This window comes from Heloderma suspectum, chromosome 2 (genome assembly GCF_057233095.1).
Source record: "Heloderma suspectum isolate Gila_16-S chromosome 2, 16-S_ref, whole genome shotgun sequence".
Taxonomy (NCBI): domain Eukaryota; kingdom Metazoa; phylum Chordata; class Lepidosauria; order Squamata; family Helodermatidae; genus Heloderma; species Heloderma suspectum.
The window spans coordinates 91,049,694-91,068,362 of record NC_139459.1 but is presented as its reverse complement, the minus strand read 5'-3'; the positions used below and the strand labels follow the sequence as shown (position 1 = coordinate 91,068,362).

General features: G+C 45.1%; 1 protein-coding gene across 1 annotated transcript; it reads right to left on the bottom strand.

Moving 5' to 3' along the window:
- Window positions 1–307: 307 nt before the first annotated feature.
- PRXL2C (peroxiredoxin like 2C) lies at window positions 308–16,857 on the bottom strand. The gene is made up of 6 exons (XM_084834077.1): window positions 16,551–16,857; window positions 14,372–14,440; window positions 11,063–11,116; window positions 9,320–9,425; window positions 3,632–3,763; window positions 308–2,180 (listed from the first exon to the last, which is right to left on the bottom strand). Exons 1-6 carry the CDS (start codon window positions 16,656–16,658, stop codon window positions 2,053–2,055), a joined length of 597 nt encoding a protein of 198 aa, XP_084690203.1. The 5' UTR covers window positions 16,659–16,857; the 3' UTR covers window positions 308–2,052.
- Between the last annotated feature and the right edge of the window lie 1,812 nt (window positions 16,858–18,669).

Here is an 18,669-nt window from a genome sequence, read left to right as displayed (position 1 = left end):
TGGAGCCCAGAAACCAAAAAACCTTATGTCCTCCATACACTGTCAAGGGGACATAGGATTGCCCCCTCATGTTTAACATTGTATTATTTTGAGACTTGTATTGTTGTATTATTTTTATTTATTTTATTATGCTGCCATTGTTTGGTTTTATGATTGTAAACAACCCCAAAGGCATTTGGCAGTTGGATGGTACACAAATTTAATAAATTAATTGTATTTAATGTATACAAATGAACTGTATTTAATTTAAAGGAAGCTAATAAACTATATTTGTTTTTATTTTGGTTTTATTGTAATTGTTTTTATTATGTATGTTTGTCTACAGGGAAACTCATAAACTGAACAAATAACAATGAAATAAGTGTTTTGTGGACTGCAACTCCAGCTTGTAAATATGTGGTTGTTTCCCACAATTAGTACATCAGTGTTACCACATCCTTTGCAATTAATTAGAAGCAAATTAGTAGCAGGCTGCAAGATAAGGCCCATTATTGCATCATTTCCCCACACCCCTGCAGACTACATAAATTCTGCATTTTGGGGAAGGCAACAACCTACAGGCTTGGGGTTAAATGTTTTCGGCAAAATTTCCTGCAGTTTTTTTTTTAAGGACACATTTAAAGGAATAGTCCTAAAATCACAGTTTCTATCTACATTATAAAGTAGTTGGCAGTTTTTTTTGTTTTCATTAGCTTTGCATATACAAATGTTCTTTAATGTTGCCAGGTATGGAAAATATGACAATTTTCCCATTAAAAAAGTGCAGTTCCCAATATTCTTAAAAGAAATCTTCTTAAAGAAATGTAATGTCCATGCATTCACTCCCAATTATTTTTGATGAAGTAAAAATGGAGCATATATACAGCAGTAAGGTGCTGTGAATTTTGCTACTGGTAGAAAAGGAGGGGATGTTCTGCAATTGCAATTACACTCAATAGTGCATTGTCTGATTATTGCTTGCTTTCTGGTAGCAGGCTACCAGATGGAGTAGCCTGCTACCATTCTTCAAATGGAGAAGAAAATTTCAGCTTATAATATGCAGATGAAAGACCAGGCCTTAGGGCTCTAAGAGCTATTTTTAAGTGAAAACTGAAAAGCGCATGTTAGTGCTATATATATATATATATATTCTGCATCTTTTCCATGATGCTCCCACAAATTATTTCAGTACACTGTGCATTTTGTCCAGTCATTTTGAACCCTCTGGGACCCAAATTAGGCAAAAGGTTATAGCCCCAAATTCTAACACCACTCGGGTACAAGATTGGATTTTGGGAGTGTGGCTTTAAATGTGTCTTACCAAAAAATTGCAAGAAGCTTTCAAAAGAATTTTTAACCCACGCTCTGGAGGGTTATTCCCTACAATAAGATTACGTAGTCCTCTGAAGATTGCTATGAAATTCATTTTCTAAGCATTTTTTTCCAGTTTGTCCTATGGCTTACAGAGTCCGAGTCAAAATTCTTGGAGAGGAATACAGATTCTCCAACACTGCTTCATTAAGATAACCGTTCTATTGAGACTCTTCAAAGACGCTATTATGTACAAATAGTGGAAATTCAGATTCTTATTTAGATTTGTAGGCAAGTATTTCATTTTATTAAATCCTAGAGAGGGAGTGGTAAAAAGAGAGAATGTTGTCCATGCTTTCCAATTAGAACAGGCTAAACAATCAACAAGATGCCATGAATGGAATAAAACTTATACCCTGTTTATGACAAGCAACATTTACAATGCAATCCTATGCATGTCTACTCAGAAGTAAGCCACAGTGAGTTCAATGCAACTTCGTTCCAGGTAAGTGGGTATAGGATCGCAGCCTCAAAGTATCTTTTTGTGCAGAAGGTTTATAGAAATGATTTCTTGTTAAATGCATCGTAGCGTGAACATTGCTTCCTTGAACACAATATTAAGCATGAAGTTCTTTTCTTAACTACTGGAAACCAGTCTGCCTAATAGCCAGGGATCTTCCATTTAGCGAAGTTACAGTAACCTCATCCCAGTGGTTTGCTGGAATAAACTTTTGCCACCTGGAGTTTTCTTCTTCTGACCACTCACACTTCAATAACCTGAGATCTGTGGGTGAAGTCTACTGTTTGAACTCCTGCACGTTGCAAAACAGTGTTAATGGGAGCATGATCCAACCTGTTCTTGTCCAGGTGCATAAAGTGGATTTCATTGCCTGGAACAAATTCAAAACCAACAATATGAATGCCTATCTGTACAGAATACTGCTTCCTCATCGCTATATTTTCCAGCAAATGTGGTCTGGTGCCTTGAGTGTGGAATTTGGACTAGGGAGATGGTGGTTCAGATTCCACATCGGCCATGGATTTAATGGATTTACTTTCCAGATGACAAAAATGCCCCATTTTGTGAACAATCCTATACTCCAATTACATAGCAGTGGGGAGAAAGGTAAACTGTTGCTACGCTGGCACAACAGCCATTGTATCCTATACATTCTCAGCATTGTTTAACCCTCGCATAGCCCATGCTCACCAGGTTCGCATGACAGAACCCCAAGCGGGGTTGCGTAGTCAAAATGGCGGCTGCATGCACCCCGCATGTGCTGCTGCCTCAGAGTGGGCTGTCATGTCATCTGAACAAAGGGAATGATGGTCAAGTCCTTTGATTATTAAGGATGGGAGGCAAAGAACCCTGTACACAAGTAGAAAGCACTTCCACGCAAGCACATGGGGTTGCTGGTGTGTCACATCACCCTCAGAAATGGCTTTTTGGTGCAGAACTGGGAAGTAGCTGAAGAGATGAGGCAAAACCCCCGCACTGTGCATGCAGAACACTGCAATCAGCCCTCTGGGTGCCAGCCAATTTCTCCTAAGATGTATGCTGGATGTGTGAACCTGATCCTAGTTTCACAGATAAAAATCACTGCTGTCTTCAAAAAGAGACAGATGGAGCCTATGCCCCATCTTAAGAGGTGATCAATACACAGGGTTGGATCCAGGTTGTCATACTTAAAGGAGACTAACTGAAATCAGTGGGACTTCAGTTAGACATGACTAACTTCTAAGTATAACAGACTTAGTTCGCACATAATACAAACACATGCCTTATTTAACCCACGGGTTATTGAATTCTGGGTTATGATGTGCGAATCCAGCCGTGCTAACAAACCATGGTTTGTCAACCACAAACTAGCCAGAAAGAGAACCCAGGGTTTGTTGTTGGATTGTGAACTCTGGCTTGTCATCATGTGTGAACCCAGAACCATGTTGTTTTTTGATTGTTACAGAGGCGGTGGGCGAGAGTGGTTAAAAAAACAACACCCACTCTACATGCCAGTACTATAGTGCCACAAAGGCATTTGGGATACAGGAAAGGAGCGGGTGAAGGAGGGAAACAAACAACCAAGAGACTGAGAAAACAACAGTTTGTTCAATCATCTGCCAGACAAATCCTGTGTAAGGCAACTAACTAGGGGTTAAATAAAGCATGGGTTAGCATTATGTGTGAACCATGTCTAAGTCCAGATTCTGCCAAGAATGTATTTCTCCTTTTGTAACCCAAGACCATTTTTCCATGGAGAACCACAAAAGTACAGTCAGGAGACAGGAGGCATCATGTAGCAGCACAACTCAGAAAAACGTCAATTTTAACAAACAGTCTTACCTGGACCTACAATCAGAGTACCTCCCTGCTGAGCTGGATCTCCTTGAAAATCAAATGCAGGGCTAGCCATTGCTCTCCACATGCTTTTAATGCTTCCTGATAGCAAGTTGGATTTAACATGAGGGCTCTGCACTAAAATAGTACAACAGAGACGAGTAAGCACATTTGGCATGAGAGGTTTGCTGTAGAGGAATTTGGCTATAATCCTATGTGTCAGTGCCACCTCCAGGTGTTTGAGGGTCCTTGGGCAAGACACCCTACATGGGCTCCCTCCTTCCAGGAGTCTGCCTTCTCACCACCATGGTCATCAGCTGCTATCGCTCCCTGACACCACTTGCTTGCTTGACAGGCACAGAGCCAGGGAGAAAGCAGGCCATGGCATCTACTGATCCTCCTTCTCAGCATCACTGTTGTCTGGGCCAGAACAAGAGGCAGGTGAACAAGAGGAGGTGGAAATCCAAGGGGCTCTTATCAGTGGGCCCCTGCTGGGGTGTGGAAGGTGCCCGACGATCCCCACCCTTGACGCCGGCCCTGCTATGTGTAATTACTTACACCTAATTCCATTGAAATCAACAGACTTAATTGCACGTAAATGTGCTTAGGATGAGGCTATTTCAGAAACCCCAAAAAGGAAAAGTGGGAAACGCTTCTGCCGCTGTTAGCACAGCACATAATTTTTTTGCAATTGGAGAACGAGTTCAGGTTTGGGTCCCAATCTGGGGCTGATGGAAGGTGTTAGTGGTTCTATCCCCTTCCCAACCCCAATAACCAGGGGCACTAAGAAGAGATGGGAGGGGGAGAGAGAGTGGAATAAGAAACAAAGGCACCTGAAAATTGGGGACTGAGACAGAAAAACAGGATTTTCCATATTCATAACCCCAGCAAATTCATTTTTCACTTTTCTTTCTATAGAGCCTGCAGACAACACATGTAAGACTTAACAGTCCAAGCTTATGACCTGGTTCACATGTAACAACAACCCATCGGTTTGAAAACCAATTGTTTGTTGTGCACAAGTGAGAAAGCGGGCACACCGCCTGCAGCACACTCACCACTTTCTCTTTTACTCAGCAACCCACAATTTATTATATTTCTTGGCCGTCTTTCAGGGCAGAAACCCTCTCAAGGCGGCTTACAACAATAAAATACCTAAAAACAGTTAAAATGTTAAAAGTAATAAAAACATAAAAACAACAATAAAAGCCAACAAAAAATCCAGCAACGATCTTAACAGCAATAACATTAAAAATAGCAGTCATATCAAGAGAAGGCCAAGGTAAAATAATACATTTTCAAGGCCTTCTTAAAAGCTTGCAATGACGTAGCATGGTGGACCTCTGATGGCAGCTTGTTCCCACGATGTGGGGCCACTGCAGAGAAGGCCCTCTCACATGTGATCACTCACCTGACTGCTCTCACAGGTGGGCAAATGAGAAGGGCCTCTCTTTCTGATCTTAAAGTGCAAGCAGGCCGATATGGGTGAAGGTGGTCTTTCAAGTAACTTGGTCTCAAACTGTTTAAGGCTTTAAAGGTCAAAACCAGCACTATGAATTGGGCTTGGAACGCACTGGTAACCAGTGCAGCTGGCACAGTATAGGCATTATGTGATTGAATCGCCTCGCCCCCACCAATACTCAGGCAGCTGCATTCTGCACAAGCTGGATTTTCTGAACTGTCTTCAACGGCAGCCCCACATATAGCACATTACAGTAGTCCAGCCTGGACGGCACTAGTGCATGGATAACTGAGGCAAGGTCCATCCTCTCCAGATAGGGTCACAGCTGGCGTACCAGCCTGAGCTGTTAAAAAGCACTCCTGGACACCGCAGCCACCTGGGCTTCCCCAGTTAGCTCAGAGTCCAGGGGGACTTCCAGACTGCATGCTTGGTCTTTCAGGGGGAGTGCAACCCCATCATAGACCAGTTGTAACCCTCCATCTGAAGTAGTTGGTTTCTCAACCCACAGTACCTCTGTCTTGTCTGGATTAAGTTTCAGCTTGTTCACCCTCATCCATCCCAAAACAGCCTCCAGACACTGGTTCAAGAGTTCCACAGCCTCCCTGGGATGTGCAGATGGAAACGAGAAGTACAGCTGAGTATCATCCGCGTACTGATGACTTTTCAGCCCAAACCTCCTGATGATTTCCCCCAGTGGTTTCATGTAGGTGTTAAAAAGCATCGGGGACAAGACAGAACCTTGCAGCACCCCACAGGCTAATGGCCATGGGGTGGAACAGAAGTCCCCAGCACCACCTTCTGAGACCGCTCCTCCAGAAAGGACCGACACCACTTTAAAACTGTGCCTCCCAAGCCCAGGCCAGATAACAATCCAGAAGGATATCATGGTCAATGGTATTGAAAGCCACTGAGAAGTCCAGAAGAACCAACAGGGTTGCACTCCCCCCATCCATTGCCCAGGGTAAGTCATCAACCAGGGTGACCAAGGCTGTTTCCGTCCCATAACTAGCCCTGAAACCTGATTGGAATGGATCTAAATAATCAGTTTCATCCAAAACGGCTTGGAGTTGTGAGGCCACCACATGCTCCAGCACCTTGCCCAAGAATGGCAAATTTGACACAGGGTGGTAATTATCTGGAACCATAGGATCTAAATTTGGTTTCTTCAGCAAGGGCCTCATCACAGCTTCTTTCAAAGCTGCAGGGACCTTGCCATACCACAAGGAGGCATTTACCACCTCAGAGGTCCAGATATCCAGCCCAGCTCTGGCCGATTTCACAAGCCAGGAAGGGCAAGGATCTAAAGGGCAAGCAGTAGGCCTCAGTCCTCCAAGCAGTTTGTCCACATCCTCAGGTTGCACAAGCTGAAAGATATCCATAACATGACTAGATGGTGCAGCAGCCCCGTTCATATCAGACTCTGTCAAAACAGTGGCATCCAAGTCAGCACAAATACGAGCGATTATATCTGCAAAGTGTCTGGCTCCTGCTAAGCATGATTTCCAATCCCAGCAGTTACCTGGTTTGTGACTGGATTAACTGCTGGGTTGTTTAGCCCCTAAACAACCCAACCGTCTGAGTTTAGACGTCATGCTCAGCAGGAGCAGATCGTGATTTGTGGAGTAAAGTGGAAGAGGTGAGTCCACTGCAGGCAGCACAGACAAACATCCCAACAACCCATCAGTTTTTACACCAATGGGTTATTGTTACATGTGAACAGCCCCTCTGTATGTTTACTCAGGGGTAAGTCCCCCTCTGTGCAATTGGGCTTGCTTCCTAATAAGTGTCTTTAGGATTGCAGCATAATTTTTGCAGCAAAGATACTTCCTTTGTCATCTGATTATGTACTTGACATTGAGCATACATTCCGTGTGCCAAATGCTAAAGGGACTGACTATACGATTATAGTTTAATTTGCAAGAATCTCCACAAAAAATCATATCCTGCACTTGGCAAGACAGGGGGAAATCTCTTTTGGGCATCAAAACGAAATAGAGTTATGTTATTTCTGGATTACACCAAAGAAGTTGTTGATAAAAGAAGCTGTTCACCTATTTACCAAGGTGAGAAACCTGGCAAAACAAATAAATTTACAATATCATTAAAATATCCTGCTACGTTTTGCATTTTCTCTGAAGGTCAGATGAAGACGTTTCTAAATCATGAAATGGCGGCGGTGTGGCTAATCAGAAAAACACGCGAGACTTCTGCTCCAGCTCCATGAACTGGAATTTACAAACATGTTTTGTCAATTGGCTATGTTTTGTCTGTAAGATTCAGGCTAGGCCAGAGACAGCTGATTATCTATATCCATTTGTTTCTTTCATCCTTTTCTCCCCCCCCCCACTTCTCTTAAAATGGATATGATAGATTGTATTTAAATCTTCTGTGTGAGGTTGTACAGAAATGTGCACACTCATTTATATATTTAGAAACGATACTACCTAAAATATATAGTATAAAATATATTAGTGATTATTCTATGTTTTTATCCTTTATAATCTCTTTCTTTTCAACTATTATTATCAATATTATCAACATTATTATACTAGGATTAGCAAATATTTCTGGCGGGTTGTTCTTAACCTTTATCATTTTATAGTAGCTAAAATACATGATATGGCCAATGGAAATGAATTGTAAGCTTGCTTCATTGTTATAAGCCTGAAGATACAATACTGAAATTGATTACTTATGCTGTATTGACCTGTAAGATTGGTACAATTTTTAAGTAGAGTGATATTTGAAATGTATGTGTAATGTAGTTTAAATTTAAGTTTGTTATGTAAACTTCTGTTTATATTTTGCTTTGTTTTCCCGTTTTCCCTTCTTTTTTTCTGTTTCATTCCCCTTTGCCCTTCTCTCTCCTTTTTATATTATCTCCTTTCTTTTCTTTCTCTTTTTTCTCTATTTCATTATTGATGGGTCCTCTTAAGAATACTGTAATGTTGGAAACTACAGAAGATGATTATGTTGTTAGTATTCTTTCGTTCATTTCTAAAGATAAAAGTAGAATAAAAAGTATTAGAGAGAGGAAAAAAACAGGATTGCAGCATAATTTTTACACTGCATTTTCAGTAGGATCACTTCTGCAAGAGATTCCTGTACTTACACATTGACGGAAAAAGTAATATATGAATAAGTTCTTGATGGGAATTGCTTCCTTGCAAACCCTAGGGTTCCAGTGTACACATTCATAAGGGAGCAACTCACATTTGCTCACTAGTTCCTGTCATTGAGGAGAAACGGGAGATGAGAGAGGGAAGGGGGGCCATTCCACCAGGCCTGCTCCTCCCTCAACTGTGACCACCAGCTAGGGATGGCAGAGAAATCCGCCGCAGACTCCAATGAGGTCGGATTCAAAGGAATCTGGCCTCCGCAGTCCGCACCAGAGCGGCACCACTCACCTCGGCCCCCCCTCCCGGAATCCTATGGAGCCGGCTTCTCTCTATGAGGCGATTCTGCGGAGCCAAAGGCCGGCTCTGTATCGCTGGCCTGGCGAATGGATACAGCCGCAAGTGGTATAGTGGACACCACTTGAGGCCATAAAGCCCCTTAGTTTAACCTAAATGCAGCCGTAAATGGCTGCATTTAGGTTAAACTAAGGGGCTTTACGGCCGCAAGTGGCATCCACTACGCCACTTGCAGCTGTATCCATTCGCCAGGCCAGTGATATGGAGCTGGCTGCTGACCTGTGGCTCCACGGAATCCCCACGGAGAGGAGCTGGCTCATGAGGATTCTGGGGGGAGGAATGGATCGCCTACCCCTGCGGACGGATTCCCCACAGACTGGCAGGTAGGGAATCCGCCCATCCCTACCACCAGCAGCCATTCCAGCAGGCTGTATGGAGGGAGATGAGAGGGAGAAACAAAGCCATTCCACCAGCCCTGCTGAAAGGCTTAATTTCTTTCTTTCTTTCTCATCCCTCCCCATTCCTTTTTCCTTGTGTGTCGTGCCTTTTACATATTTTACTGACGATACATAAGGCGCTCTGGGAGCCTTTTTGGCTGAGGAATGGGACAAAAATACTTTAAAAAATAATAATGATGATAACAGTAATTAATAAATAATACATCACTTTTACATTAGTCTTGACATTGACATACCATGACCTGAGACTTGAATGGCCCTTTATGATTTTATGTCTGCTCGAAAGGAAATAGCTTGTAGACTACACATCTTTACATAGCACTGTGGTTTCTGATAGCTACAGTTGGCAGCACCACCTTACCTGAGGTAATGGATGCTTCCCCCCTTTTCATCCCAAGTGTTGTATAAATTTCCCTTTCAGGATCTACGTACATTTCATGAGGATAACCTGTCAAATTGCAAAATGGCTGCAAAAGACATGCATAAATATCAATAGAATATATTGTAAAATCTTTTATACTTCCTGGAACACTAAGGCTGCAATCCTAAGCACAACGGGATAACCCCATCACAGTTAAAGGGACTTTCTTCTGAGTAAACATGTGTAAGTCTGTGCTGCATAACTGTAGTCCTAAGCATACATGCTTGGAAGGAAGTCCCACTGAAATGAAAGGGGCTCCTTTCCAAGGACTCCAGTATCAGAGGCAGTATGCCTACGCACGCCAGTTGCTGGGGAACATGGGTGGGAGGGTACTGTTGCACTCATATCCTGCTTGTGGGTTTCCCATAGGCAGCTGGTTGCCCACTGTGTGAAGAGCGTGCTGGATTAGACAGACCCTTGGTCTGAACCAGCATGGCTCTTCTTAAGCACTTCCGTTCATAAGAACCAGGATGTAAAATGCAGCTGTCCAGGAGGGCTTAAAAGTATAAATTCAAGTAAAGCTTCCAGTAAAATTGGTGGGAATCTTTCTTAAATAAAAACTGTAGTGTTTGCCCTCAAAGACACTTGCAGCACAATCTTGTAGATGTCTACTCAAAAGTAAACTCCATGGAATTCAATGGAATTTACTCCCAGGTAAGTGATTATAGGACTGCAGCTTTAACAGTAAATCCATTGGAAACCAACTGTGCTTATTCACATGAAGGTGTTTTAGTAATAATATAGCAGACCAGCAGAAGTGACTCTCCTTCTGCCCCTCCAAACACTTTTCTATATCTTTTTTTTAAAAAAAAATATTAGGCTAAAATTCTATACACACTTACCTAACAGTAAACCCAATTGAATTCAATAGGCCTGACTTCTGAGTAGACAAGCAGAGGACTGCACTGTTATTTATTAGATTTTTATCCCATTTTATTACCAAAGGTCTCAAGGCAGTTTACAATTTTAAGATTACCAGTGCAATCCTACAGGCTCTAGTCAGAAGTAGACTCCCAGGTAAGTGTCTTACAGCCTAAAACAATAGCAAGCATTAAATAAAACAACAGAACTCCCCTTCTAAAATAAATCCAGCCAGTAAAAACCGATTACAACATCAGTAAGCAAGCAGCAAAAGGTAACTAAAAGAGTCTTCAGAAATTACTAAGAACAATTAAAGCATGGGACAGATAAAAGCAAGTACTTCTTCACACAGGGCATAGTTAAACTATGGAATCTGCTACCACAAGATGTCCTGATGGCCACCAATTTGGATGGCTTTAAAAGGGGATTAGGCAAATTCATGGAGGATAAAGCTATCAATGGCTGCTAATGATGGCTATACACTATCTCCAGTTGCTGAGGAACAATAGCAGCCGAGGGCTATTGCCCTCATGTCCTGCTTCCAGGTTTCCCAGAGGCATCTGGTTAGCCACTGTGGGGACAGAATGCTAGTCTACTGATTACTCTGTAATCAACAGAGGCTTGAATCCAACTGTGTTGTTCTGGTGCCAGAAGTAGTTCCAGGAGGGGGGCAATTCCCACTCCCCCTGCAGTCCCCCACGCACCCTCAAAATCTGCTCCAGAGCAGATTTTCAGGTGGTGTGGAGGGCCGCAGCAGGCAGGTGAGAGGGAGAAAGTCCCTGGATTTCACCTAGAATAAATCTGACTTCCTCTTGTACTTACCTTAATATGGTGGTGTGATGATTGTCCAATAACTACAAGTCTGACATTTGCATCCTAAAAGGAAAACAAACAAAGAGTACACATCTCAAAACTGATTTTTTATTTATTTTATTTATTTATTAAATTTATTAACCGCCCATCTGGCCGGTCACCCAGCCACTCTGGGCGATGTACAACAATAAAAACAGTTTATACAATAAAATTCAACATTAAAAACATCACATTTCTAAAATTACCCTAGCCCACCCCAAATGCCTGCATGAACAACCATGTTTTTAATGCATGGCGGAAGCTCATTAAAGAGGGGGCATGGCAGAGTTCTCTAGGGAGGGAGTTCCACAGAGTGGGGGCCACCACAGAGAAGGCCCTCTCCCTCGTCCTCACCAGCCTAGCTGTCCTGGCTGATGGGACAGAGAGAAGGCCATCCGAGGCTGATCTCGTTGAGCAGCCTATCTGGTGTTGCTGGAGGCGCTCCTTGAGATAGGCTGGGCTGGAATCGTATAGGGTTTTAAAGGTCAAAACCAACACCTTGAATTTGGCCCGGAAAACAACTGGTAGCCAGTGCAGCTCCTTCAGCCCTGGAGTGATGTGATTTCGCCGGCAGCTGCCTTTAATCAGGCGAGCCGCCGCGTTCTGTACCAGCTGCAGCTTCCGAACCATCTTCAAGGGTAGCCCCACGTAGCGTGCATTACAGTAGTCTAAATGAGAGGAGACCAGCATGTACTACCGATGGAAGCAGATGGTCGGGAAGGAAGGGGCGCAGCCGCCATATCAGATGGAGTTGGTACAGTGCTGTCCGGCTCACAGCTGACACCTGAGCCTCCATGGACAGCTGGGAGTCTAAGATGACCCCCAAGCTGCGGACCTGGTCTTTCAAGGGTAACCATACCCCATTCAACACCAGGTCAACATCTCCCCCAGCCTCCTCTTGTCTCCCACCAAAAGTACCTCAGTCTTGTCAGGGTTCAGCTTCAGCTTGTTCCTCCCCATCCAGCCACTCACCATCTCCAGACATTTGGACAGGGATTCTACAGCCAACCTTGGTGAAGATTTGAATGAGAGGTAGAGCTACGTGTCATCCGCATACTGATGACACCGCACCCCAAACCTCCTGATGATAGCCCCAAGCGGCTTCACATAGATGTTAAATAGCATCGGGGAGAGGATGGAACTCTGTGGCACCCCACAAGTGAGCGGCGACGGGTCCAAAACCTCCTCTCCCAGTGCTACCCTCTGGTACCTGCCGGAGAGGAAGGGCCGGAACCACTGTAATACGGTGTCTCCAATGCCCAACCCTTCCAGGTGGTCCAGGAGGATACCGTGGTCAACGGTATCAAAAGCTGCTGAGAGGTCGAGGAGAACAAGGAAGGAGCATTCGCCCCTATCCAGAGCCCTCCTCATATCATCCACCAAGGCGACCAAGGTCGTTTCTGTCCCATGCCCAGGCCTGAAGCCCGACTGAAATGGATCTAGATAATCGGCTTCTTCCAAGTGTGCCTTCAACTGTATTGCCACCATCGCTCAATCACCTTGCCCAGAAAAGGCAGATTTGAGACTGGGCGAAAATTGTTCAGAACTTGGGGATCCAAGGAGGGCTTTTTAAAGAGCAGTCTTATCCCTGCCTCCTTGAGGGCTGATGGCATCACTCCCTCCTCAAGGGAGGCATTCACCACCACCTTGATCTCCTCACCCAGCCTCTCTCTGCAGCTCATAATGAGCCAAGATGGGCAAGGATCAAGTAAGCAGGTGGTTGGCCTTACAGATGAAAGCACCTTGTCCACTTCATCAGAAGGAAGAAGCTGGAACTGATCCCACAAAACCGGTGTGCCACAGACCGCCTCCTGCTCACTAACTGTACACCAATACAAAACTGATACCAGTACAACCTGATTATTGTGCCAACACAAAGAAACACATAGTTTGGACTATCCTCCCCAAGATGGGGGATATTTGGCTCAACAACACTACAAGCGAGAAAGATCTTGGAATTGTTGTAGATCACAGCTGAATATGAGCCAACAATGTGATATGGCTGCAAAAAAGGCAAATGCTATTTTGGGCTGCATTAATAGAAGTATAGCTTCCAAATCCTGGGAAGTACTAGTTCCCCTCTACTCAGCACTGGTTCGGCCTCATCTCTAGTACTATGTCCAGTTCTGGGCACCACACTTTAAGAAGGATCCAGCCAAGCTGGAGAGGGTTCAGAGGAGGGCAACAAAGATGATCAGGGGACTGGAAACAAAGCCCTATAAAGAGAGTCTGAAAGAACTGGGCATGTTTAGCCTTCAGAAGAGAAGACCGAGGGGAGATATGATAGCGCTCTTCAAGTACTTGAAAAGTTGTCACAGAGAGGAAGGCCAGGATCTCTTCTTGATCATCCCAGAATGCAGGACATGGAATAATGGGCTCAAGTTACAGGAAGCCAGAGTCCGGCTGAACATCAGGAAAAACTTCCTGACCGTTAGGGCAATATGACAATGGAACCAATGACCTAGGGAGGTAGTGGGCTCTCCCACGTTGGAGGCATTCAAGATGAAGCTGGACAGCCATCTGTCAGGGATGCTTTGACTTGGATTCCTGCATTGAGCAGGGGGGTGGACTCAGTGGTCTTATAGGCGCCTTCCAAGCCTACTCTTCTATGATTCTATGACTTAACAAGAGCTATGGCATTGCAGGAATGTCGCAAAACGTGATGGCATGCTAGCAATTTACAATTAAGTTACAATCCTGTTGGAGGCAGATGTGCCAACACAATGTTTTTAGACTGCAGAGCCAGTTCTGTACTGTTACTAATTAAATTATTATTTTTCTAGATTGAGAATATGAATGTAAGCTATTTAGCAATAATTAACGGTATTTCAGAATTCCCATATCCAAAATCATAGAACTATAGACAGACATTGTTTGCTAAAACCAGTGGACTTAACAATCTGACACACACATGCTTTGCACTGCCCCGTGAAACATACACTCGTACATGTGCAGTCATACACACACATGCACACTCATATATACACAAACATACATGACTGGAAGCCTGCAGGCAGGCACTGTCTTGTTTTTTTAATCTCTGGAAGCACTTAGCAAATTTTAGCAGTCCTATACATGAACAATAATATAAAGTTCTTTGAAGGCAAGGAGAAGCTACTCGAGGGTGTTTGATTTATATCTAATATTAAAAAGAAACCCAGAGAATGTGAGAGAACTAATTCACAACCTGTATTTTAAAGAAACTGCAGACAACTATAAAGGTAGTAACAGTGCCTGATTATACTTTGAAATATGATAAAAACTGGGTTTTTTACTTACTTGTAAAAATTTCTTGGGAATTTTGCTCAGGTCCTCGACATATTCCTTACAAGCATAACACAAGAAATGCTGAAAAGAGCCGATTTAGGATATCAGAGGAAACGCTTGCAATGAAATTATTCAGTTTCGAAATGCGTGGGGAGAGCAGATAAGTACATTGGGGCTTATAAAACTTCATCTACACTAGAGTTCACAACTAGAAGTCTGAATGTATTGTGCTGGTCTCAGTGACTTGGGTTTATATTTATTCTGTAAAAATTCAGGCCATCAGAAAACAAAGACAAAAGTTAAACATTATTTCTGTGTGTGCGTGTGTGTGTGAACATCAGTTTTGCGGAAATATGGTGTACAGTGGAGGAAGTTATTTCAGAACATAACCAGTGTGTCATTCATTTACTGCTGAAAGGAATGTCAAAAGATTATATATCCCTCTGAAATAACAGAGGCAGCTAGAATGGCAATTTAAATGAACAGCAAAGTCCAGGGGTTATGGGAGTTGTAGGTCTACACATGTGGAGGGTACCAGGTTGGCTATCCCTGCATTAGAGCTACCAACCCCAGTATATAATTATTATACCTATCCCTCCTCCAATCAGAAGGGCCCTAGACCAGTGGCAGACCAGCCTTCCCCAACTGGGCTGGCTGGGGGTGATGGGAGTTGTAGTCCAAGAAATCTGGAAAACCAGAGTTGGGGAAGGCTGCTCTAGGCCTGCAAGAGCGAATTGGTACTTTGCAATCTTGTGCCTATGTAAGTAAGGGCGCAATCCTGTGCATGTTTAGGCGGAAAAACCTCTACAACGCCCAGCCAGCCATGGTGGCTGCGGCATGCTGGGAGTTATAGGACTTTTTTAGTTTAGGCAACCAAAATCCTACAACTCCCAGAATGCTCCAGCCAGTATAGCTTGTTGGGGCATGCTGGGAGTTGTACGACTTTTGTCTGTCTAAAGGTGCATAGCATTGTGCCCTAAGTGTCACTGTGTTCAGTGGAGTCTTGTGCTGTAGTAAGTGTACAGCCTTAAACTTACATATGAATCAATTAAAATTCCTTAAATTTGGTTGCAGCGCAACTAGAACAAAGTTTTCCCTCCCTAGGAACTACTGCTTTATTCGTATATAAATGCAACTGCAGTTTGATCCATTCAAACTCCTATACGTAGAGAAGCAGCCGTTGCATGTAGTCATTTTGCTATATCTTACTTTCAATACGTAGCAACTCAGTAGGTGAGTGGGTTTTTTTTAACTGCATGAAAATAAGCGCGGGGTCGATCCGGATCAGTATCACAGCCACGATCCCCCTTCCCGTGCGGTAGTTGGGGATAGAAAAAAAAGGGGGGCGCCCACCTCCCATTTGCGCCAATCCGTTGTTTTGTTTTACTTTTCCTAACTGGCGGGGGCGGGGAAAGTTGGAGATACCGGGACCAGACTGTGGGGAGGATTAAGCCTTTCCGCCCTGCACGCTGCAAACCTATACCGGACGGCCCGTGTTTACTTTTGAGTAATAAAAAAGCACAGACGTAGCTGTTCGCTAAGTATTAAAAATAACGTGTTGGGGGATGTGTGTTTTTTAGTATAGCCACCCCTCGCCTTTTGGACAGGGACAACCCAGCGTATAGATGTTTACTCGGAAGTAGACCCCACTGATCTCAATGGGGCTTCTAAGTAAGTGCGCATAAGGACTGCGGCCCAGTGAAGCCCGTTCTGATAACTGAGGGCTATTTTAAATCCGGGTCTGGCCGCGACTGTGTCTTCTTTTTCACCCTAGAGTGGGCGCCGGGGGCCTGATCCGGATCGTGAGAGCCCCCCATCCCCGCACCACAGGGTCCCGATCCGGATTGCGCCCTGAATCTACCCTGGAGTAAAAATCAAAGGGGGGTAGCTCAGATTTAAAGGCATGCCCGTTGTGGCCCTCAGCCCGAAAGAGTTCGGCGCGACTCGTTTGCCATGCAAACAAACGCGCAGGGGATCGCGACTGTATCGTCACCGTTCCCTCGGCTTGCCGCCTTCTCGGAGTCACTCGCAGTCGGAGGACGCAAGTCTGCGCGTGGAAATGCAAGTTTCCTGTTCACGGGAGGAGAGCGGCCGCTCAGGCAGGGCCCCTCCAAGCAGCTTGGGCGCCGCTTTGCTTGCGTAGCGCTCCGGCCCCTCGAGCCGAAAGACGGCCGAGCCGCGCGTCTCTCACCCGCACGAACACCACCACCGCCTTCTGCTCCCCGTAGAGGGCGCCGAACGGGGTCCCTTTCCCGGCCGCATCCACCACCAGACGCCGGGCGGCGTCCCGCAGCTCCATGGGCGGATCTTCCCCCGCGCGCCGCCAGGGGCTTCGCCCGCCGATCTGCCGGGTGACCGCTGGCGGCGGCGGGGCCCCCGCAGGCGGCGCGTCCGCCGTGCCGGCAGTGCCCAGCGTAAGCGGACCCTGCAAAGGGGCCTGTGCTGACCCCGCGGAGGTGGCTGCCTCCCCCTTTGCGCGGTGAAATCCTCCGCCGATTGAGGCAACGCCGCCGCCGCCGGCTGAACTCGAATGCTGACGGGCAGGGCGGGGGAGCCAATTCGCTTGTCGCTTACTTGAGCCGGGAACGGCGCATGGAAAAGCCTGCTCAGCCGTTGCACCCTGCCAAGCTGCAGCACCGCATCTTGGGTCGCCTTCTCCCGTGCCGCCTACGTGCGACCCGATGCATGTTGAGGCAGAAGAAAAAAAATCGTGGGACTTTTTTTTTTCCTGCCCCAGGATGGACAGGATCGGGCCCTTAAGAGTCGTTTATTACTGGAGAAACGCTTAGCTTTCATTTTCCAGTCCCTCCTCGCTCTTCGCTGGACGCGTTCTCGGCGGATGACGGAGAGCTCTGTCCTTGACTGAACTTGGTCAGGCGGGCGCCGTTAGTTTGAGTAGCTGTGGTATATACCGGGCTGTAGTTTAAGATTCCCCTTCATGGATCACTGCCTTCTTGTGGCGAAGGGGCTTGCGTAACTCAGTGAAGCCATAAGCTATGCCGTGCAGGGCCACCCAAGACGGACAGGTCATGGCAGAGAGTTCTGACAAAATGTGGTCCACTGGAGAAGGAAATGGCAACCCACTCCAGTATTCTTGCCAAGAAAACCCCATGGAACGTATCACAAGGCTAAAAGATATGACGCCGGAAGATGAGCCCCTCAGGTCGGAAGGTGTCCAATATGCTACTGGGGAAGAGCAGAGGGTATTTCCAAGTAGCGCCAGAAAGAGTGAAGCGGCTGGGCCAAACCCGAAAGGACACTCAGCTGTGGATGTGACTGGTGGTGAAAAGAAAATCCGATGCTGTAAAGAACAATATTGTTTAGGAACCTGGAATGTCAGATCAATGAATCAAGGTAAGCTGGAGGTGGTCAGACATGAGATGGCAAGATTGAACATCGACATCTTGGGAATCAGCGAACTAAAATGGACAGGCATGGGCGAATTTAATTCAGGTGACCATCATATCTACTATTGTGGGCAAGAATCCCTTAGAAGAAATGGAGTAGCACTCATAGTCAACAAAAGGGTGGGAAAAGCAGTATTGGGGTACAATCTTAAAAATGATAGAATGATCTCAGTACGAATCCAAGGCAAACCATTCAACATCACAGTAATTCAAGTCTATGCCCCAACCACTGATGCCGAAGAAGCTGAGGTTGATCGGTTCTATGAAGACCTACAACACCTTCTAGAACTAACACCAAAAAAAGATGTCCTCTTCATCATAGGGGATTGGAATGCTAAAGTAGGAAGTCAAGAAATCACCGGGATAACAGGCAGGCATGGCCTTGCTGTACAAAATGAAGCAGGACAAAAGCTAATAGAGTTTTGCCAAGAGAACATGCTGATCATAGCAAACACTCTTTTCCAACAGCACAAGAGGCAACTCTACACATGGACGTCACCAGATGGTCAATATCGAAATCAGATTGATTATGTCCTTTGCAGCCAAAGATGGAGAAGCTCTATACAGTCAGTAAAAACAAGACCTGGAGCTGACTGTGGCTCAGATCATGAGCTGCTTCTTGCAAAATTTCGGCTTAAATTGAAGAACGTCGGGAAAACCACTAAACCGTTCAGGTATGACCTCAATCTTATCCCTGATGAATATACAGTGGAGGTGAGGAATAGATTTCAGGGATTAGACCTGATAGACAGAGTGCCTGAGGAACTATGGACGGAGGTCCGTAACATTGTTCAGGAGGCAGCAACTCAATCCATCCCAAAGAAAAAGAAATGCAAGAAAGCCAAGTAGCTGTCTGAGGAGGCTTTACAAGTAGCTCACGAAAGAAGGGAAGCGAAAAGCAAG